Consider the following 22,963-nt stretch of genomic DNA (forward strand, 5'->3'; position numbering starts at 1 on the left):
CTCTTGGGGACCCAACCGCTTACCCCACTGAGGCAAATCAACTTTTAAAACTTTTCAGTAAAATTCCAATTCCATTTCAGGTAAGAGGTATTTAATGAGAAAATTAACGCCCTTGGAGTGTAAGTCAATACATCCTTTTTGAAGGTCAACTTAGCAAGATGAAGGGGTGGGACTTTGGACTATGGCCGAATGAGAAGACTGGCAATCCTCTCTCTAATAAAGCACAAAACTGACAAAGCCCACCATTTCGGCACTTGAAACTGACCAAGGGCATACAACAACCCAGGAAACGTTTATACTTGAAAACTGTGGATCCCCAGGGAAGGAAAGAGGGCATGTGTGGCATTTTGGCCTGGGGCTCTTCCCACCCCCTGCCCAGCTCAATGAACCAGGAACTTCTGCCACAGCGGAATCTCTGGGACAGCACCAGGCACACTAACACACGCGCAAAGAGAGTTTCAGAAGAAGGAAGAAAGAAAGCGGCAAAAGAGAGTTGAGGAAATCATGGTCGAAAGCCATCCAAATCTGATGAAAAACATGAATTACACATCTAAGAAGCTCAACAAATCCCACGTAGGATAAATACAAAGACATCCACACCTAGAAAAACAGGTGGACGTCAAACACTTATAGATAAAAACCTTGAAAGCATTAAGAGAAAAAGGATTCATTGCACACAGAGGAGCATCAATACAATGATCTGCTGACTCCTGGTTTGAAACGGTGGAATGGAATGATATTTTCAAAGTGCTGGAAGAAAAAACTGTCAACCAAGGGTTCTACATCCAGCAAAACTATTCTTCACAAATGCAGGCAAAGTAAAGACGTTCCCAGATAAACAAAGTGAGTGAATTAATTGCTAGGATTATCTGCAGAGTGAAATAATACAAGAAGTCCTCAGGTTGGAAGGAAATGACTCCAGATGGTGAGCTGAATCCACATGGAGAAATGAACAATCCAGGATGGCAGATCTGTGGTTTAGAAGAAAAGACTCTATGGATTTATGTTTTCGTATTTCTTCTCTAACTGCCTTAAAGCCATAAGACTGCATAAGGCAATAATCATAACACCATACTGTTGGGTTTATAACACAGACGGACATAATACATATGACAAAAATAGCACACAGGAGGGGGAAGGGAATGGGGTTATATTGGAGAAAAGTTTCTGTATTTTATTGGCATTGTTAGTATTAATCTGAATTATACTGATAAGATGCATATTATAATACGCTAAAAAAGTCAACAAAATTAAGAGAAATCCAAACTAAAATACACTAAAGTATACTTAAATACATTTAATTAACACAAAAGAAGTCAGTAAAGGACAGAGGAGCAAGAAAACAGTGCACATATAGAAAACAAACAGCAAAACAGCAAACGTAAATCCAATCACCATTCAATAATTACATTAAACACAAATGTTTAAACATCCCAATCAAATGGCAGAGACTGTCAGACTAAATTAAAAGAGCAAGCTCTGACTTATATGCTTTCTACAATTTAGCAGCATCTACTAACAGGGCCAGGACGGGCACTGGTGAGGGGACGTCCAGGGAGCCATGGAGCACATCGCACCAGGAGTGGCCTGTCTGGGACAGCCAGGAGGCAAGGGCATCCGAGCCCAGAACTGGAGGATGAGCAGCACCCGTCGAACGCTTGACGTCCCTGAAGTCCGTGCCACAAAAGGCCAGCACCAGCACACGCAGACACACAAAGGATGGCACTGCGTGCTGTGTGCAATCAAAGAAACTCGGAAACGGCAGGAACGTCTTTTGATAGGAGATGAACACATCATCCCCAGCACATCCATACGATCAAAAAGTACGCAGCCAGTGCAAAGCATGAGGTAGATTTCTGTTTACGGATGTGGACAGGTGTCTGAGCTACAGGAAGTGGAAATAAGGCTTGGTGCAAAGCTGGACCTTCTTTCTCTTTTTTCAAATGTCTACGTGTTGTATGATTATTGGGCCTTTGTGGGTCTTTTTTACAAAAAGGAGATGTACGGTGTTTTTCCAACTGTGGGTCAGGAACTCAATTTAGTAGGTTTTGACCATTATTAAGGGGAAAAAAAGGAACAGACTAAAATAAAAAACGTTGGTGTACATGACGGGACCGTGTGAGACTTCATTCCGGGTGTCTGTGCTGGGTGCAACGTAAAAGGCTTTTCCTGTTTTGGGTAATGGTCAAAAATGTTTGAAGGAACTAAGCTGGTGCCGACTGGAGAAAAATCTCCGGGGGAGTGTACACTGACTATCTCTGCAGGCAGCACTGATGGGGAACGCGTACAGAAGTCAAGCGAAACCGTCGAAGTCACACAGGGTAAGAAGGAAGTGCCCTCTGACACTCAGTGCCCTCCTCTGGGCAGCCTCGCTCCACCCTGTCTTCCTCTTCGACAGAGCGCCTGGGCATGGGTGCGAGACCGAGTGCGTACCCTCCCAACTTGTCTTTGTAAAATAAATGGCAGCACATTGCAAGCTCGCTCTGCACCTGCTGTTACCTCCACAGCACGTTCTGGAGATCTCTCCACGTCAGGCCAGACAAGCCCCCTCTCTTCCATGGCTGCAGAGGGTCCACTCCATGGACATACCCTCATGGATTCTAACTCTAACTTGTACTTCCCACAGTACACATTTCTCGACCTTGTCAACAGGCATGTTCAACTTCTGTGAGCCGAGAAAACAAGAGAGGATCTTAAAAAGGAAGGGAAAAAGTTGAACACCAGCTCCATCCATTGCCTTTTTCCAGAGGGGCTGCTCCTCTTCAGGCCTCGTGGCAGACCCTGTGGTGTCATCCCAGTAAATAAAGGCTGACTACTTGTCCCTTGCTTGAGGGAGGTGACCAAACATCCAGCCCAGGGGGCGAATCCTGATTAGCTGGGATGGGCTGGGGTGGGCCCGTGAGACACCGAGTGTGTGTGTGGACTGTGTGCCAAAAAACACACAAAGAGCCTTTGCAGAAAACATCACCCCCTCTGCCACTGGACACTGACTATCTGCTTAAATGACAGGCTCTGTGAGACCATGAGGGGACGCAGCCTGTAGTCCAAGATGGGCAGGACAAAAAAGGGGAGAGAACCTGGGTCCTTGAGTCAATGAATTACCCAGTCCTGGGGCCCTGTTACCTGGGACTTCGAGTTCTGGGAGATAACAGACTTCTCCCAAGGAGCTGGAATATTCTGTTGCCTGCAGCCAAAGGCCTTCCCACGGCTGTCCCATCTTCAGCCGCTAGGAGCCTCAGGAATGGAAGCAGGGCCACAAGAAAGCGCCAGGCCCTCAGCAGGCTGTGCCTCTCCACCCAGCCCTCCAGGCGGGCCGCCCTTCCCACACCCCCAGGGACCAGGAGCCATGCCAGGCACGCTTCATTTCTCAGTGGCAGCGGGCAAGGTATGTGGCACAGGTGGAGCCCCCACCCCGCCACCAATCAAGAGAGAGCACATTTTCTTTCTGAAGCACCGGCGTGGCCAGGGGTCCTGGCTGGCTGGGCCTCAGCTTCAACTTCAAAAGGGAGGCAGCACTGTGCAGCTGATGAGACACACTGCACTCTTTGCTCAAGTCCTTTCCCCTCGACGAACCTCAGTTTCCTCCTCTGAGAAATGAGGCAGCGCCCGCCTGCCTCATGGATCACACAGCGCAGGCCGGGCCCGGGAGATGCTCCCCGAGCTGCAGGTAGGAAAGGGGTGGTGGGTCCAGGGGCTAAACGCTCCGGGCCCAGCCAGGACTCGGGGCGGGGGGACCAGCCTGCTCTGCATCCCTACCCCCACCCCGAAAGGCTCTGCGGCTCTGCATGTACCTGTGTTGTATCTTAAAGGAGCATTTAAGGGTTGAAGTGAAAGGTTCCGTGGCTTAAAAAACAGCTGAAAAAGCACAGGCTGGATGGAGACACCACACAGCTGTGCGGCCACGTGCAGCTCTGGCTGCCTGGCCCCGGGGACACTGCCGGGGGCCTGGTGGTGGCGTAGGCACCATGGGAGCTGGGCCCTGCCTTCAGGAGGAAGGATGGTGGCAGAGCAGGTGACGGTGGCACTGCACCGTGCCCCGCCATGCTCTAAGCACCTTGCAGGGGTCACTTCATTCCATCGCCCCAGCAACCCCAGGAGGTAGGATCTACCACCATCCCCATGTCTCAAGCGGGGAAACTGAGGCCCAGAGAGACTAAATAAACTCACCACTTGGTCTTAACTGCTGGACCAAGCTCGCCCTCTCTCCCTGGTGTCTGGCGTGGGCTTGAGAGTCAGACCCGTCCCTGCACGTGGCTGGGATTACGCCCCAGCGTGGGAGCCGCGAGGGGCCGCACGGCACCGTGTGGCCTGGGAGTGGAAGCGGCAGGTCCTCTGAGGGTGGGAGCGGACAGGACCCGGGGTGAAGACGCACTGGCTCAAGATCGATGCGGAATCCGAGCCCGCTCCCCACCGTGGGCACCACCGCAGCGGCCCCTGTAGCCCACCCCACAAACGCAGCCCCGGAGCCTGGAGCCCCAGGCAGCTGATGGCCCCCTCCTGCCCGGGGCGCTACGGCCCCACCAACCCACCACCTGCTCCATGCCCGCTGCCCTCAGCTCCTCCCCCTGTCCCTCCCTGTCACGCTGCTTCGGCCACATGGAAGCAGCCCCTCAACCGGCCAGAAACATGTCCACGCCGCAGCCTGTGCGCTGCTCCCTCCCGCTCCCCCGAGTCCCAGGAGAAGCCTGGCCTCCGCTGCCCAAGCTGACAGGGACTCCGAGCAGGTCTGTGTCACATGTGACCGCAGCCTCCTCGTGAACACAGGCGGGGGGGCCCAGCGGACCCTGAGGCCTTGCAGAACCTTTCAGGGCTGCACCCCCAGAGGGGCATCGCCGGGAGGGCCCGGCCTGGGCACCTCTGTGTGGAGCCTCGGCCTGCCCTCAACGGCACTGACAGATTGCTCTGGAAGTTTGGGACGTGTGCTGCTCACGGGAGGTGGGGCTGGGGCCGCCCGGGATGCTCAGCCCACGGCAGTGCCCGCAGCAGGCCTGGTGCCTGGCAGCGAGCCCAGGAGCCGGGCTCCCATGACGAACGTCTGCGGGAGAATCTGAGGCACTGAGGTCATCGCTGGGCACAAGCTGCGACAGGCTGTGAGAGCTGGGGCGCTGGGTCCCTGTAGGGGCTCGGCAGGGCCCGCCTCTCCCCATGGCCCTCCAACTCTGCCAGCAAACTCACTCCCCACCGCCCCCACCCTGAGATTGTCCATTTTCCCCAGAGCAGCCCTGGGCGATCTCTCGTAAGTGAGATGATGTCCTCAAACGCCTCCCGTGGCTCCCACGTCCCTCAGATTGAACCCAGCATCTGACCACGGTCACTCCTGCCCACCCTACCCAGCTGACCTCCTGCCACTCTCCCCTCCGCCCTGGCTGCTCCACCCCCTCGGCCACCTGACCATCTCTGGGCACTGCAGATGAGCTCGCCCTCAGGGGCTGGGCACAGGCTGGTTCCTCTGCCTGGGTTGCTCCCTTGCTTCCTACAAAATGTCACCTCCTCCCAGAGGCCTTCCCAGACCTCCGCCCTGTTCGGGCTTTCTCCCCAGACCTTATCTCCCGCTGGCACGTTAATATCACACGGCTGCTCGGGCGTCTGTCTGCCTGGTTCTCTCCGGGAGCACCTCAGCTCCCTGGGGGAGGGACAGTGCCCTGCTGCATCGCCGTGTCTGAAACACAACGGGCTTCAGGGGCGGGAGAAGGTAAGGGCACCATTCCTCTCGGGCCTGCCCCGCCCCTCTCCTCTCCAGAACCTCCGGCTCCCCATCTGCAGCAGCCTCCTGACCCTCAGTAGCCACCATCTGCAGTGTGGCTGGCAGGACTGTGTGTGGTGTCGCCCTGCTGCCATCCCAACCTCCCATCCCAACACAGGCCTGCTGAGCCAAGGGGTCTGTGTTCAGGGACCTGACGGCACCGTCCCTCCTCCCCACCTCAGGACCTTTGCACACGCTACTCCCTCTCATAAGTACACTGTTCTCCGTCCTCCATCCTTCCCTTCTCTCTCTTTTTAAATTGTAAAATAGCCCATATACAGCAAAGTGTACAAAATATATATGTACAATTTCAAAAACAGCTACAAAGCAAACACCCACATAACTTGCCCCAGATCAAGAACATATCATCAGCCCCCCAACACCTCTTCACCTGCTCCCACCTCCTCATCCCTCTCACCCTGGGCAGGGATGACAGCCCCCTCCAGGACATTGTCCCCGCCCCAGGCTAGATTAGACGCCCCCTCCTCCCCCCGAGGCCTGTACCGTATCCACTCTGGGATCCCAGCCTGCTCCTCTGCAGCCTCTCCCCTAGCATCATTTATTCCTTACTGTTCTAACTACTGGCCTGCTGTCTCCCCGGCAGCCAGTGTGCCCTCAGCACCCAGCAGGGGGCCGGGCATACAGTAGGCACTCACTGTGTGAATAAACCCAAAGAGCTATGTTAACAAAGCGCTGTGACACAGAGCCCAGGGCGGCTCTGAGCACCGAGGCCGGGCAGCAGGCTGTCATCGTGCTTGGCCCGAGGGCACAGATCGATGACAGCAGATGCAGGGGCAGCGAGGCCAGCAGCAGGCAGAGGCCCGTGTGGCCCCTGGGACCCAGGTCTGACCCCAAGCGGGTGCTTGGCGACCACGTGGGGAGCCTGTGCCTGTGGAGATGGGCAGACTGTGGGAAGACCAGCAGAGCAAGGTGGGGTGAGACTGATGGCAGGATGCGCAGGTCTCTCTGGACCGCTCTGCCCCCCAGCTCCCTGGCTGGTGCAGCCTCTTGTCCAGAAGCCCCTCCCACAGCGGGGTCAGGCGCCTCCTCCAGGCTCCTGCATCCCAGGCGCTTCCCTCACCCCAGCCCTGACTACTCGGCCTGTCATTGCCTGGGGCCAGGTCTGCCTCCCCCACTGGTCCAGGCCTGGGGCTGTCTCAGTCGGAGTCCCCAGCACAGCCCGGAAGAGGCTTGACCCACAGGAGACATTGTGCCTGAGCCTGAGGCAGGGCCTCATCTTTATGTACCACCCCCCACGATTCTAAGGGCAGCCAGGCTCGAGTCTTGTGCCAGGCCGTGTTCCAAGGGCTCTCCACACTGGCCCGGTAATCCTCACACGTCCCTATGAGGTGGGATTGTGATGTATCCCCCCTTTCATGGATGAAGAAAACGAGGCCCAGAGAGGTTCAGTCATGTGTTCAAGGCCACACAGCCAAGACAAGGCAGGCGGAGGGCTTGAAGTCAGGTGGGCTGGAGTCTGCACTCTCATCTCCCATGAATCTGTTTCTTTAAACCAACTCGTTTAATTTCCTGAACTTGCCCAAGGCAGGACCCGTCAGTCAGGGGATGGGTAGATAACATTTTTCCTAATACTCATTAAAGCCAGCACATATCCATTTAAAATAAACCCTTTTCCTCCGGTACCACCCAAATCACCTTTAAGCACCCCATTTTGGGAAACGCACTCCCCCCGAGCGCCTGGTTGCCTAGGAGAAAACTTCAGGAAGCAGATTTAATGAGTGGATGAGAACATCTGCAATTAGCCTCGATTGTCTGCATGCAAACGAGAGCTCCCAGCGCAGGGCCTCGTCTGGAGCCGGCTCCTCACGAACCCCTCTCCCAGACATGGGTAATCTTACGGCCACGCCCTGCCTCAGCCACTGCTGACCCCTCGGCGCTGCTGCCATTGTACCCTGGAAGCCAAAATCCCACAGGTACCAAGTGTACCAACAGGGCTGTGCCCGGCACAGGGGCGCCCACACTGAGACCTGAGCCCCGGGGGGGACTCTCCGGGTGCTGGGTCCCCCTTGGGGGGCGCTCCGACAGCCGTCTCCATCGATGGACGGTGGGCCGAGCTGAGGGCTGGGGGTCTCTTGGGATTTGCTCATTATTCCTCCTCAGCTCCCAGCTCAGTGTCTGGGACATAACAATCCTCAAGAAGCACTGAGTGAAATAAATGGATAAATAAATACATGACGACGCTGTTCCAAGGAGTGCGTAAGTCCAGAAGATGAGTAAGAACTACCCGCCCAGGGAGGCGGGCTGAGATTAGACCGAACCCCCGGGGCGCTCTCTCCACCTTCTCCTGGGCTCCTCAACTCAGGGGTCCCTGGGCCACGCCAGGGGGAAGCCCTGCCATGTGGACACTCTCAAAGCCAGTGTTTCCCAAATCTGCAGGAGAACCGCTGCTAAGTCACGAGGTCACTGACTTGGGTCTCGAGCGGGAGTCGAACATTTTAAACAGACCGGCCCAGAGCCAAGTGCATCGCACACTGTCTGGCTAAGTGCGTTAGGGAAATTTTGGCTTCATCCGTCTTTAAACATAGATGTTTCTGTACAGACACAGTCCACTGTGGACTGTGGTCAAGGAGGCCTGAGCCACTGCCTGGGTGCACATGTCCTGTGTGGAGAGAGGCCACAGGTCTGAGGACCGGCAAAGGCGTCAGGAAGCCAAGGAGATGAAGACCCCGCTGGGGTCCTGGACACGGCTGGCCCCTGCTCAGTGCACTCAGGAAAGGAAAGGGAGGCTGTGGCCTTAGGTGTCCCAGCACAGGGATCCTTCTCAGGGGCCCAGGGACGAGGCTGAGCCCAGGGGGATTTTCCTGTCTCTGCATTTTTGTGGGTGGCAGCTCATGGCTGCCATCAGATGCTCAGGGTGGATGAGGTCCAGACTCCAGGTGTCGGTTTCTCCACGTCTGTTCTTTGTCACTTGCTCGCCTGCCTGCCTCTCTCCCACTGGTTCGCGAAGTGTGGTCCTGGGCCCAGCAGCATCTGCATCCACTGGGAACTTTGTAAAAATGCATATTCTCAGGCCCCACCAGTGAATCAGAGATGCTGGGTGGGGCCCGGCAATCTGAGTTGAACAGCTGTGTGGGGCCCTGCCCTTTACTGTGGGGGCTGGGAGGCTAAGCCATGAGCTCCCAGACTTCCCGGGAGCTGGGAGCACGTGATGCAGCTGCGGACAGGGGAGCATTCGCTTTCTCCACAGAAGGGAGCTATAGAGACGCCACAACCTTCCCGCTGTTCTCCACCTTGCACCCCAGGGGCACCAGAGCAGGAAGCTGGAGGTGGCACAATAAGGATGGTGGAGCAGGAAGACACAGGGTGCCAGGCCCCGAGCTGCTGCACCAGTCGGCTCTCTCTGTCCAAACTTCCCATCAGGGGAACTGTTCAACCTCTTCGTTTAGGCCACTGTGGGTCAGGTTTCCCCAGACCTTCAGCTGAATGCACTCCTAACAGATAGTCTGTGATCCCCCCCAGAAGTCATAAAACCCGTTGGTCTCAGTAAAGAGAAAAGGAAAGAGAGACAGAGGGTCAGAGTGAACCAGAGACAGATGAGACGAACAGCCAGGGATTTTTCTCCCTGTACTGGGTCCTCGAAGGCTGATGGATGGGCAGCAGGGGCTGGTCCCCGAGCCGCCCAACTCTATAAGCAAACCAGTGTGCAAGCACACACATCTGTGAGCACGCTTCCGGACTGTGGGGGAGTGGGAGGTAGTCTGGTCCCCTCAGGAAGCCAGACTAGGGGCAGCGCCTTACCTGGGTTGCCTTGGGGAGTCACGGCTGCCCCCGGCCAGGCCAGTGGGGGTGCTGGAGCCCGAGGAGTACAACTTCGGCCGGTAGCCCTTGTTCTGGCCAGCCACCGCTGGGGCAGGCGACACCTCACGCCGCCTGTCCGAGTGGTGGGAGCGCCCGGCGGCCTCGTGCCCGCCCCCACACAGGCCCACACTCCCGGGAGGCTTGTGCGGCTTGGCTGGCCGAGGTGTCTTGGCCAGCGACAGGCAGCTGGGGCTGGAGGTGTAGAGCGTGGTGTCGATGCCGCTGTCGCTGGAGCCGCCCTTCGACAGGGGGTCTTGCTCTGGCTCCAGAGGGTCCAGGGGGTCGAACCAGCGGTCGTCGCTGTGGCTGCTGGACGCGTTGCTGGAGAGGGTGTTGCTGCTGGAGTGGCTGGAGTACTGAGGCTCGCCCTGGAAGGCAGGGAGCGTGTCAGCCCTCGCTCGCCTCCCCGGCTCTCTTCGTGAGTGTGAAGGCTGGAGCCACGGCTTCCAGCTCTGGCCCCCACAGAGCGGCCACGTGACCTCGGGCAAGTGAATGAACCTCCCGGTGCCTTGGTTTCCACAACTGTGAAGCAGGACTCATGACAACCCTGCCTCACGGGGTTTGCTCAGAGGGAGACGTGGCAGTGGGGATGTAACGTGCTGCCCACAGCTCGGGCTCACTGCGTCTAAGACCTTCCCTCCCGAGTTCGCCCCTTCCCTGCCTTCGCAGTGGCGCCTCCATCCTTTCAGCCGCCCTGCCCCACAGCCTGGGAGCCACCCGACCCTCTTTCTGCTCCTACACTCGCATCCAGTCCCACAGCAAATCCCACAGCCTGCGTGCCCACAACAGACCTGTCCCCTCTCTGCCCTCCACGGCGCCACCCCGCTCCCATCTACCGCTGCATCAGGGCAGCAGCCTCCTCGCTGGTCTCCCTGCTCCCTCCTGGTTCCCTTGACCCTGCCAGCCCCCACTTTGTTCCCTACATGCAGCCAGAGAGAGGCTGAGAACACCTGCAGCAGATCACGTCCCCTCCCTGCTTAGAACCCTCCCGAGGTGCCACCTCCCTCCAGGGAAGAGCCCACGAGTTCTAGGCTCTCACTTCACCTCCTCCCTTCCTCCTCATCACTCTGCTCCAGCCACACTGGCTTCCTCACTGTTCTCTGAGCACACCAGGCACACTCCCACCTCAGGGCCTTTGCACCTGCTGCTCCCTCTGCCTGCAATGCTCTTCCCCCAAGTATTTTCATGGATCGCCCCTTACTTCATTCAAGGTTTTGGCTTACAGCTTACCTCCTCAAAGGCCTTCTCGGACCCCCTCATCCTAACGTAGCAGAGCTTGATACACTCTCTTCCCTTAACCGTGCTTTGCTTTTCCTCCCCAGTAAAGATCAGTTCTCCGTGTTACATAATGCATCTGTTTATCTGCGTACTGCTTGTTGCTGACACTGGGATGTCGGCTGTGCGAGCACAGGGGCTCGGCCATCCCCTTCATCGCTGTGGTCCCAGTGCTGGGACGTTGTAAGAGTTCATCAAACACCCATTGAATGAACGGATGCAAAAGGTGCCAAGTGCTCACCAAACTCTCTCCCTTTCCCGGGCGCACTGGGACTACATTTCCCAGCTTGCCTTGCACTTCTGTGTGGCCTCGTGACGGAGCCTTGGCCAATGCAGTGGAAGTGGAAGTGACTTACGCCATTTCCAGGCCTGGGCCACAAACACTTCCCACGGGATCCTCTCTCCTCACCCCCGTCTGCTGGAAAGAGGCCGGGACCCAGCAGAGGCTCCGGGGCCCTGAGGACAGCAGAGCCACAGGAGGAACGGAGCCTGGGTTCCGGGACCGCCATGTGGAAAGCTGCTCACTGAACACCCATCCTGTATTGTCAGATGAGGGAAATAAGTTCCACTGTGTGAGGTCACCGAGGTTTGGGGACTGCCTGTGGTGGCCGTTAACCTACTGCCGTAGACTGAAGGTTTGTGTCCCCAGGTTCACGTGTTGAATCCTAATCTCAGATGTGATTGGCGGTGGGGCCTTGGGGAGGCAACTGGGTCATAGGGAGGAGCCCTCACAAATGGAATCGGTGCCCCTGGAGACCCCGAGAGCTCCCTCGCCCCTTCCGCCACGTGAGGACCCAGCGAGAAGGCTGCCTGTGACCCAGGAAGCGGGCCCTCACCAGACACTGAATCTACCTGTGCCCTGGCCTTGGACTTTCAGCCTCCAGAACTGCGAGAAAAAAATTTCTGTTGTCCCTAAGCCACTCCAACCGTGGTATTTTTGCTACAGCAGCCCGAGCTGGGAAGACACCTACCACGACAGATGCAATAATGAGAAACTGGCTGGTTCTAACTCCAGACCAAGCATTTAGCTCCTCGGCTAGAGTGGACGGTGGCAAAGGGGGAGGATGCGTGGCACTCAGGGGCCCCGCCCAGGGGAGGCCATGCCCCACAGCACTCAGCTCACTTAGCTGGCAGTCCCAAAGCCCCAGGGTGGGGTGGGCGGGGCCCAGACTCACTTTGGAATGCCTGTTGGGGGACTCTTTGCCTGCCGCATCCTGCCTGGAGGCGTGCTTGCTCCCGCTGCTTCCGGCCATGGCTGAGAGCCGGGCCTGGGCGGGCACGTGCCACAGAGGCTCTGCAGGAAGAAAGGAGACACAGCAGCGGTTAGAGGTGACGCAGGCTCAGGAATGTGGCCTAGAGATATTTTGATGGTCCCACCCTCTGCCAGCCCGCTGGCTCAGCTCACCAGGGCCTTGACCCCATCTGCTCCCGTCCTGGGTGTGAGACTCAGTAATGGAATATTTACTGAGCACTTTCCACTGTGCCAGGCACCACTCCAGCGTTTCACATGGTCCACTCATCGATGCCTTTCAGCAACCTCCATCACCATCCCCAAGGGAGGCTGTGCACACCACCATCCTTACAGGCCTTCAGATTGTTTTGTAAATTCCTTGTTTACATTCTCTACCCGTTTTTCTATGGGCTTGACTGTCTTTTATCTTACTGGCGAATAGGACTCTTCGTATAGGCAAGGTAGCAATCCTTTTTGGTTAAACGTGCATAACTTTTTTAAAAAAGGAAAACGGCATCATAACAAATGTCCTACAACTTGATTTTTCACTTTATGATATACTTACACTTGCCTTTCGCTTTGCTGCTTCGTAACACATCCTCACGCAACTGAACATGTGGTCATCTTATTTTTAAGAGCTGCACGGCATTCCAGCACGTGAATGGACATCGGTTACTTAACCAGTTTCCTACTGATGGATGTTTAGGTTATTTTCCATCTTTTCTTTGCAACAAGGTTTTAGTGGCCTTCCCTCTACATGCAACTTGGAGCAAGCGTGGGACGCGTCTGGGACAGAGTTCTACAAGTGGGCTTGCTGGTTCAAACGTGAAGTGGGTTTAAAACCATGACGGCTGGCGTGGGTGTAAATTAGTCTAGACTCCCAAGACTGGTCAGTGTGCCTGACCTGAGCATCTGACCTTAAAAAGCAAAACAATGACCCAATGGAAGGCTAGTCAGTATCGATTAAACTTACAAATGCACTAACACAGCATCTGAACCAGATGGTCTCACCCCAGAGCCCTCACTTTTGATCACTGCCGCATTTACGATACTTATCAGTAATGATGATTGTTACGAAGCCAGTGTTCCGGGTCAGCAGCATGACCTTGCCGCGTCCTCTCAATAACACTGTGAGGTAGGGACAGTCCCACGTCCAACAGATGAAGGAGAACATCAGGACGCAGGGGTTAAGGAACTGGTCCGAGGTCTCCCAGTGAGAAGGGCTCAGACCTGAGCTTGTGACCCCTCTGCCCTCTGTGCTTCCCCAACACGACACCACGGGTAACGAAGAGAGTCAGGGCTTGACAAGCAGCAGCCGTCATGCACCTGGTGACAGGGGGGTCCTGTGCTGAGGGCTGGGCAGGTGTGATCTCACTGGGCCCCAAACTGCCCTGGAAGGAGAGACACCTAGGACGTCCACTGCCGAGGAGGGGTCTGAGGTCACTGTCAAGGTCACATGGCTGACCCAGAATTCCCGCCAGGCCTGTCAGAGCCTGTGCTTAGAGCCATGCAGCCCCAGGGTGCTCTGGGCCCACGTTCCTTCCTGCTGGGGGAGGTTCCCGCTCTGGGTGGGCCGGGCAGGGCGCTCAGGGCCACCGCAGAGAGTGGCCTGGCTGGTATAGTGATGGGTGTCACCATCTGTGTGGCTTTGAGTTGGGAACCACAGATACGAGAAAGCGGGGAGGCTGGCCGTTTTGTCTACCTACTCTACGTCTGGAGTGGGGTTTCCTCTTTGGAGCATCCCATGGGTACAGGAGGTACCCGTCCCCTGGGAGGCAGCCAGACCACGCTGGGAGACCAGGTTTCTCCTGAGAGCCAACCCCGTGCAGTCATGTGCAAAGCCTTCCTACCACCTACAGCACCAACGACTCCCACATTTCTGTCTGGCCTGGACCTCTCTTCGACTTCAGACTCATATATATGGCTGCCTCACCACCTCCAGTGGGGTGTCTACTGGGCACCTCCCACTGGACACGGGCAAAGCCAAAATCTTCCCCCAAACCTGCACCTCTCACCGTCCTTCCTGCTCAGTCCATGTGGCTCTGACCTTTCAGCTGCTCAGGCCACAGCATCCTTGACTCCTCTCTCTACACCCACAGAGGCATCAGGGAACTGTCGATTCGACCTTCAAAGGACCAGATCCAGAACCAGCCCATCTCTCCCCCATACTGTCCCCACCTGGCAAGAATCTGGAGCCCGAGGGACCCTGTGAACACCTGAGTTGGATCCCATGCCTCCCCTGCTCAGAAGAACTGAGCCCTGTGGCTCCTGTCTCACTCTGAGCACAAAGTCGCAAGGTCCTCCCCCGCGCTCTGTCCCCGTCACCTGCCTGACCTCGCCTCCCACCACTTCTCTGCCCCACACGGCCCTCCTCTCGTCCCTCCAGCTCCAGACTCACTGCTGCCCCAGGGTCTTCCACTAGCTGATCCCTTCCATGGAAGGCTCTCCTTCTAGTCTCGCCTCAAATGTGATTTGCTCAGAGATTCCGCCAAACTCTGTCAACCTCTCTCTTGGCCTGTGTTAGTTTCCACTTGACACGCGACATTATTGGTGATTATTTTATCACCACGTGCCCCCGTGTACTGTCCATCTCTCCTACCAGACTGTCAGTTTCAAAAAGGCAGGAGGTGCCCGTCTGGCCCACACTGTATCCCTGGCACCCAGCCTGGTGGACATCATTAGTGACATGTCGAAGGAACCGAGGGATGAAGGCCAGTCTCCTTTTCCTCTGGCTCTCCCAGTGTCCCTGGCTCTGCCCTTAGCAGGCCCTAATTCTGGGCTGTTCACTGTTCTCTGGACTTGCCACCAGTGACCTTCCCTTTAACACCTTTAACATGGGCGACAGACACGGATTTGGTTGTGAGAGAGGTGCTGAAACTGTGTCCGGGCTCGGACTCCGGACAGCTGGAGACTCTGGGGCCATCTTCCCAACCTGGGTGCTCAAATGCCTGGGAGACACTCACACTCCGTGGGTGAGACACTGCGGGTGGGGTCTGCAGGTGGGGGAGGTTAAGGAGGGTTCTAGAACCCAACAGGCCTTGATTCAAATCCCAATTATGCTGCTCACCAGCAGGGACCCTGGACACGTGACAATCTCCCTGTGCCTCCTTTTCCTCATCTCGAGAACGGGGCAGCCCTAGTGCCCACTCTGTTATGTTCTGGGATGAGGAAATAAGTGCACAAACCTGGATTGCTGTGACTATGATTATCATCATCTGAACAGCTGTGCAAGCCCGTGTCTGTCATGTTGTCAGATCCCTGCCCCTCACCTGACCACCTTTTATCTGAGTCTGAACATATTCTAGACTGCGTGATGATTTCCAAACACACACTCTGTGTGTGTGTGTGTGTGTGTGTGTGTGTGTGTCTGTAGGGGGGTTGTTAGTCAACTTACAACAAGGTCCCAAGGAAGTGAGAGGAGCACCAAGCTCCAGGGGACAGAAGAGAGGAGAAGGGAAGAACAACGGTGGGTTTCTGTGACACCTTATTTAAGGCCCACGGTAAGTGCTGGAAAAATTTCCTCCCCGTTTTAATGAAATCTCTAAGCAACACTTTTCTTTTATTACCTGGGTGGAGAAAAAAAAGATCCGTATCTGTCTGTGTCAGAGCAAAGATTGCAGAAGTGCTGGCAGTGATGGGCAGGACCCAGCGCGCCGAGGAGAGGAGCACCCCGTGTCCGCAGGCCCTGGGGGCAGTGCGGCGGGGGGGGGGGGGGCGGGGGCGGGGGTGGGAGGGTGAGCTGCTGGCCTCCAGTCCAACCATTTTCCCCGGTTTAAGGGAACCCCGGGGCCAGGGTACTGAGGCCTTCTCCAGGCCGTTGACCCCGGGCCATGCAACCTCCTCCCTACCCCACAGTGCCCGGGGTGCCGGTGACGCGCCGGCACGGCCATCCCCAGGAGCTGCCTGGAAATTCTCAGACATCCCCTAAGTGGACACGTCCGTCCCCTCCCCCTCCCACGTCAACACTCTCTGATACTTCCTTTCTTTTGAACCCACCCATTCATCTGGTGGTTCTCAGACTGTAAAGGAACTGCAAGTTTGCTATGTGAAATTATGTTTAAAATATTCCCCTAAGGAGTACATGCCCACGAGCAGTAATTACATCAAGGAGAACGAACAGATGAGGAGATGCTCATCTCATCAGACGGCAGAAAAACGGAAACTAAAACCACAACCTGCTACTACTCTGTGCCCCCCAGAATGGCTGGAATGTAAAGGCTGGTGAGGGGGCCAGCCCAGTGGCACATGGGTTAAGTTCGCACACTCCACTTCAGCGGCCTGGGGTTCACGGGTTTGGATCCTGGGCACGGACCTACACACTGCACATCAAGCCATGCTGTGCTGGTGTCCCACATACAAAACAGAGGAAGATGGGCACAGATGTTAGCTCAGCAACAATCTTCCTCAAGCAAAAAGAGGAAAATTGGCAAAAGATGTTAGCTCAGGGCCAATTTTCCTCACCAAGAAAAATAAAAAAAGAAAAAGAAAAAAAGAAAAGTCTGGAGAGGATACAAAGCAAATGGAACTCTTGGGTGTCACCGGTGGCAGTGTGAAATGGTTCGTCACTTTGAGAAACAGTTCGACAGTCTCTTACAAAGTTAAACATGTGGCCCAGCAATTCCTCTCCCAGGTACACACCTACAGAAATGTGAGCTTGTGTTCATCAAAAGACATGTGTGAGAATATTCCCCAGCGGCACTATTCTAAGCAGCCCCAAACTGGAAACAACCCAAACGCCCATCAACACTAGAGCAGAGTCATAAACGGTGGGCCATTCATCCAATAGAACGCTACTCAGAAACCGCGTTGCTACACACTGTCCCGCGGATGACTCTCACGGACACAACACTGAGCCCAGCAGCCAGCTGCACACACATGATGCAGCCGGCGGAGCCTGCAGCCCATAAACTTCAGCACCAGGCAGGACTGGGTTTGGCTGTGAGGAGCAGGAGTGGGGGGCCCTCGGGGTGCTGGTTGGGAGGGGCATGGGGGCTCTTGGGAGGCTGGGTGTGGAACGCGGGTGCGTCACTTTGTGATGGTATCACACGGGATGCTCAGCATATGCTGTTCGTCTGTAACAGTCGGAAAACAGCACCGGAGGCTTATGGAAGGAACAGCCTCACAACACCGTCCTCCTGAGAGCACCGCTTTTAGTCCTTTTCATCGCTGTCTCCTGGTGATCACCACCCCACGTCACACATCTGTGCTCTGGCTGCTGACTGACAGTGCTGGCAGAGGCCGTCTGCTGAGGCCGTCTGGATGGATCAGGACCCGGCTCACCGGTCCCCACGGCTCTCCCGGGTGACCTCTCTAGTCTCATGTGTGGCTCCTGCAGCTTTTCTGTGTTTTATCCGTGACTGACAGGCGAGGGGCGTCCCCCGTCAGACTGTAAGGGAGGGGTGTGCAGGGCGAGGTCGGTGGGCACGGCTGGCCTGGGGGGGCCTTACCTGGCTTCTGGCGCTCCATGGTGCTCTCCTGGCTGGTCAGGCCGCCCGAGGAGGAGTCGCCGCTGGACGTCCCATCGTGGCCGAAGTGGGGATCAAAAGACAGCAGTGGGTGAGGGGCGGCCGCATACCTGCAGGGGAGTGAGAGGAGGCACAGGCGGGGTGAGGACGGCTGTGTCAAAACCACCTGAGCCTCGGGCTTGTCCACTGGGGGGTTTACGCACAGGAGGCTCTGCGAGGAAGGAGAAAGCAAGGCTGGATGAGTAAGCCTGGAAACCTGCTATTAACCGAGGGTCAGGAATGAGTCTCGCCTGGGACTCCCGCCAGGGAGCTGGTGGTGGCAGGGAGCGCAGGGCAAGGCGGGTCCTCAAGGAAGGAGGGGCAGGAGCCACTTGGGGCCACCGCCCTACCCGTGGGCTCCTGGGGGATCCTGTTTCTTGGCTGCAAAACGGGGTGAGCTGTTGTCAGCAGCCCCCGGGGCCTGTTTGGCTCCCTCTTTCTCGGGTGGAGCAGAGCAGGATAAGGAGTGTTTACAGGCACAGGAGGCCTGGAGCCGGGCAGGATGGGGTTCAACCCTCACCACCACCTCTTGTCCAGCCAGGGACAGACAGTCACTTTCTAGCCTGGAGACTCAGTTTCCCTAGCTGTCAGAGGCAGTCACAGTAGGCCTTTCCCTATAGAACTGAATGACATCCAGGGTGCCCAGCACTGGGCCTGAGGCTGATACGACACAGGCGAGCTGGGACAATGGGCCCACGGGCCAGAGCTCTGCGCGTCCCTCTGCCGGAGGAGGGCACAGCTGTGTGCTCACGCCTCACAGCGAGGCAGATGTGGGCTCAAACCCCAGTTCCGCCTTGCAAGCCATGTGACCCTGGTCCGCAAGCCTCGTCGAGGTGAGCTGCAGTTTTCCCATCTGAAAAATGGGATAATGACATTTTCCACCTCACAGGGTCGCAGAGCGGAGGAAACAGTCGTCTCCCAGACAGACTCTCCGGGAGGCTGGCTCTGCTCACCCACAGGCCAGGGCAGAGACCGAACGGAGGAGGGGTCCCCGTGGCCTCACCCCCCGGAAGCATCCTCCATGCCCTGACGTGAATCCTCTGGGCGCCTCCCAACGTCCATTCACCTCAGCTCAGAGTCACTCATGCCAGAAACCCTGCTCCCCGCCCTGGCTTGGTTTGGGCACAGGCAATAACACAATTTGGCTAATGAGATGTGAGAGGGTGTGAGTTTTTCAGATTCCCACAAAATATTTCTGGCTTTTCCCCTGGCAAGCATATGGTAGGAGGGGACCCCTGAGATAGGTGGGGGGGCCGTGCGGCTGCTTCTCGTCAATGAGCCGTGAGGGAAGTGACTCGGAGATGGAGGCTGCCCCGGTGGCCTGGGTTCTGAGACGTCCCCTGCCAGCCAGCAGTGGAGCTGCACCCTGGGAGGGAAATAAACCTTTGTCAATTTAAGTCACTGAGATTTTCAGGTGCTTGTCACCTGGCATAACCTGACTGATATGGGAGAAATTGGCTACAAAAGTCTCTTGCTTCTAAGAGAGATGGCCTCTCTTCTTCATCTGGGCGTTGCTGGTCCAGGCAGAACACCGCGAGCTGCTGTCAGCCTCCGGCTGCCAGTCTGAGGATGAGGTCATGGCTGCGGGTGAAGAGGGGAGGTGGCAGGAACCCGGCCCTCGGTAAAGTAGTCGAGATGCTGCCTTAACCCTCCCCGGGCCTGCCCTGCCGCTGAGCCTCCTGTCCTGTAAGATAACAAATTCCTACAATGCTTGAGCCAGCCATATCTCGGTTCCTTGCAGCCAGAAGCACCCCATCGACACAGGCCCCCTACTTTGTGGCGTTCCTGAGCCTCGACGAGTCAAGCCCATATGGTGATCACTAGTCTGGCTGCTTGTGTCTACACTTGCCACTTGGGAGGGTGATGCAGTGGGACCCCCGACATCCAAAAGAGGAGTTAGCCGACTTCTTCAGGGTCACCCCGCCAGCCCCAAGCCAGGCGGTCTCTGCAAAGACTGACTCTAAACGCCTCCAGGGCAGCAGAGGGCGGCTTCAGAGACGCACTGGACTTTCTGAAAACTCGTCTCTGCTCACCTGCCGAGAAAACACATAACATCCCCCCTCCCAGACATCACCTCTGATGCCTCCCGGAAAGGAAGACAGAGCCAGGACGACAAAAGCATAAGCAATCTTCAGCTGACTGGCTGACTTCGCAGCCAACTGCCTGGTAAAGTGTGGCTCCTCCATAGCTGTAAATGGAAGTGTTGATGTGCTCGTTCCATTTTCTCAAAGGCTCTCCATCAAATCCCGAGCACGAAAGGAAAACGGCAGCAGCGGCTGGGGTCAGCCAGAGGAAAGAGGAAGGTATGAGGGGCAGGTGCTGCATGCGGCTCCCCCGAGATCCCTCCCCTCCCCGCCTTTGCCACCGAATCCCAACTGCACCCGGGGCAGCAATGCCATCAGTCAATGGACTACATTTCCCAGGCTCCCTTGCAGTTCCGGTCAATGAGATAAAAGTGCTGCCCGTGACGTGACTTCCAGGAAACCTCTGGAAGTGCGCTCTGGTGCCTCTGCCTCATCTTCTCCTCCAGGCTGAAGACCAGGAGGACGCAGGCCAAGGACGGCAGAGCATTGGCGACGGGGAGACTGGCTCCCTGACAACACGGGAGGAAGTAACTGTCTCATCTGAATCAACATTTTCTGTATCATGAAGGCAAACCTAATCCCACGCGGCACAGAGGAAACGGCCAGGACAGACACGAACGAGGGCACAGGCCTCTCCTGAGGGCAGGGCTCCAGCCTGCAGTCACTCTCCCACACCGATCATGGACCAAAGGACGGGTGAAGCACAGGCTGACTGGGGAGAGGGTGGAAGGACGGTGTGGCCATCGTGGGCTGCCATGCCAGCAGCCCTCAGCTGCCGCGTCCCTGCAGGTGGAGCCCCGATTCTGCTCTGGCAGGCATCCTTCTGCCAGGTGACTGGAGTCAGTCCTGATGGTTTAAGACAGTCATGCAGGCGACCTTGCCAGGTTTGGTTCAGGGATGGGCAAGCGACCCAGTCCCTTCACTCTCAAAAGCAAAGAGAAGCTCTTCTGTCTTCCTCTGAAGGGCACTGGTTTTCTTGGGGCCACAGAAGCCATCATGGGTCACGAGTGCAGCCAGGTCCCTGAGGACTGCCCTGCAGAATTTAACCAGCCATACATCTCGGGACTTCTTATTATGTGATGATAAATCCCTCCAATGCTTCATGCCTTCTTCTTCTTCTTCTTTTTTTTTTTTCCTGAGGAAGACTTGCCCTGAGCTAACATCTGCTGCCAATCTTCTTTTTGTATGTGAGCCATTGCCACAGCATGGCACTGGTGAGTGGTATAGGTGTGCGCCCGGGAACTGAACCCAGGCCACCAAAGCGGATGCACCGAACTTAACCACTAGGCCACCAGGGCTGACCCTTCATGCCTTCTTGAGTTAGGTTTTCTCTCACAGAGAGCCAAATGCCTCCTAACTGCGGTACCACTCTTTAAGGAGCTGACAGAAAAATACAGAGGGGAAAAAAAGCCAACTAGGCAATCTGATGAGCCAGGGTCTGGGGCCTGGTCTGGCCCTGCAGGCTGGGTGAGCCAGGCACATGATCTGTCTTAATGCTGTCCCGAGTGCGGTCTGCCCATCCTGCACGCAAAGGGGCAAACTCCTGAGGGCAGCCAGCGACCGCCAGCCTCTGTCACCAGCCGCTGGCCCAGGCCCCCCTCTCGGCAGCACTGGTCTCAGCACCGCTCGGACACGGACGTTCCATGTGTGAGCAGACGCGCAGGGCGAAGCCACCCGCCCATGCTCACAGCTCACGGGGCAGGCCACTGGCTCACAGGGCAGGCCATCTCGCCACCTTGTCCTTCAGTAAGTTTGAGATGGGCCACAGGATAGGTTCTGTCCACAAGGGCCTTTGTGCTCCTAAAAGCCTGGCAAGGAGAAGCCTTCAGCAGGAGACAGAGGAGCCCAGAGGCGGAAAGGTCCGGCTTGCGTCACACAGTCTCCAGGATGTCAGGGGGCAACTGTGCAGCAGGAACAGGGTTACGGAGCTGAGGCCTAAGGCCACCGAGGCAGCCCGACCTGCTCCCAGGCCTCTTACCACAGGCTGGTGACAGCCTAGGAAAGACACTTCTGGGGGTTTCGGGGATGAGCTTTGCCAGGGATATCTGGCAAAGCTTGGAAGCTAGCTACGGACAGAGATAAAAACGCGGAGGCTTGGGCCGCGGAGAGCAGAGCCAGGCTCCACTGGAGCTCTGGGAAGGGACGGGTGGGCAGGGAAGAGCGAGAGGCCCAGGAAAAACTGCTATGTTCCCACTTGTCAATGCCAGAGAGCCGGAAACACAGAATCACAGCCACCGAGGGTCGCTGTGGGCAGGGACCACATCAGGGACAGTGCATGTCGCCTGGATTCGGAGGATGTGCTCAGAGCCCTTTGGGCAGGCAGCACAGCTCTGGGATCAGGGTCAGCCCCCTGAGTCACATGCCTGGCTCTGCCACTTCCTGGAAGAGTGACCTTGGCCAAGAGGATTCACCTTGTCGAGCCTCAGTTTCCCCTCCGTGAAATGGGATAATGAAGCACCTACTCGGGGAGCTGCTGGGAGCACTCGCTGAGACCATACATACAGATCAATGGAACAGACTGGAGAACCAGAAACAGACCCACACAAATGTGCCCAATTAATGTCTCCTTCCAACGGATTTTCGCTTTAAGGAGCAAAGGCCATGTGGTGGAGGAGGGAGAGCCTTCTCAGTAAACGGACATCTGTAGGCAAAAAAGGGAACTTCACCCTAACCTCTCACCTTATGCAAAAATTAACTGAATGAAATTAACTCAGGATGGATCATCATCTTAAATGTAAAAATGGAAAACAATAAAATTTTCAGGAAAAAACATGAGAAAATCTTCAGGACTAAGAGTTCTTAGACTTAACACCAAAAGCACGATCCGTAAAAGAAAGAAAATAATTTGGACCTCATCAAAATTAAAAGCTTCTGTTCTGCAAAAGATCCTGTTGGAGCCGGCCCGGTGGTGTAGTGGTTAAGTTCGCGCACTCTGCTTTGGCAGCCTGGGGTTTGTGGGTTTGGATCCTGGGTGTGGACCCATGCACTGGTCATCAAGCCATGCTGTGGCAGTGTCCCATGTACGAAACAGAGGAAGATAGGTACAGATGTGAGTTCAGCAACAACCTTCCTTGAGCAAAAAGATTGACAACAGATGTTAGCTCAGGGCCGATGGGCCAATCTTCCTCACCAAAAAAAAAAAAAAAAAAGGGACCCTGTTAAGGAACTAAAGACTGGGAGAAAACATTTGCAAATCATATATCTGATGAAAGACTTGTATCTAGACGACACGAAGAACTCTCCAACACTGAAAAACACTGAATCCAATGAGAAGATGGCCAACACCAGGCACAGACACTTCACTCAA

The 22,963-nt window shown here is 56.1% G+C and overlaps 1 protein-coding gene across 6 annotated transcripts in view; it reads right to left on the bottom strand.

The window, feature by feature from the left end:
* SIPA1L3 (signal induced proliferation associated 1 like 3) overlaps positions 1-22,963 on the bottom strand; it is a 216,704-nt gene that overhangs the window by 20,817 nt on the left and 172,924 nt on the right. For all 6 annotated transcript variants that reach the window (XM_046680688.1, XM_046680687.1, XM_046680682.1 and 3 more), the window contains 3 exons: positions 17,516-17,643; positions 12,013-12,131; positions 9,503-9,930 (listed from right to left, as the gene is read on the bottom strand). In XM_046680688.1, coding sequence (XP_046536644.1) covers positions 9,503-9,930; positions 12,013-12,131; positions 17,516-17,643 — 675 coding nt within the window. The remainder of the gene's footprint in view (positions 1-9,502; positions 9,931-12,012; positions 12,132-17,515; positions 17,644-22,963) is intronic.

The sequence above is a fragment of the Equus quagga genome, chromosome 13, assembly GCF_021613505.1.
Source record: "Equus quagga isolate Etosha38 chromosome 13, UCLA_HA_Equagga_1.0, whole genome shotgun sequence".
Classification (NCBI taxonomy): domain Eukaryota; kingdom Metazoa; phylum Chordata; class Mammalia; order Perissodactyla; family Equidae; genus Equus; species Equus quagga.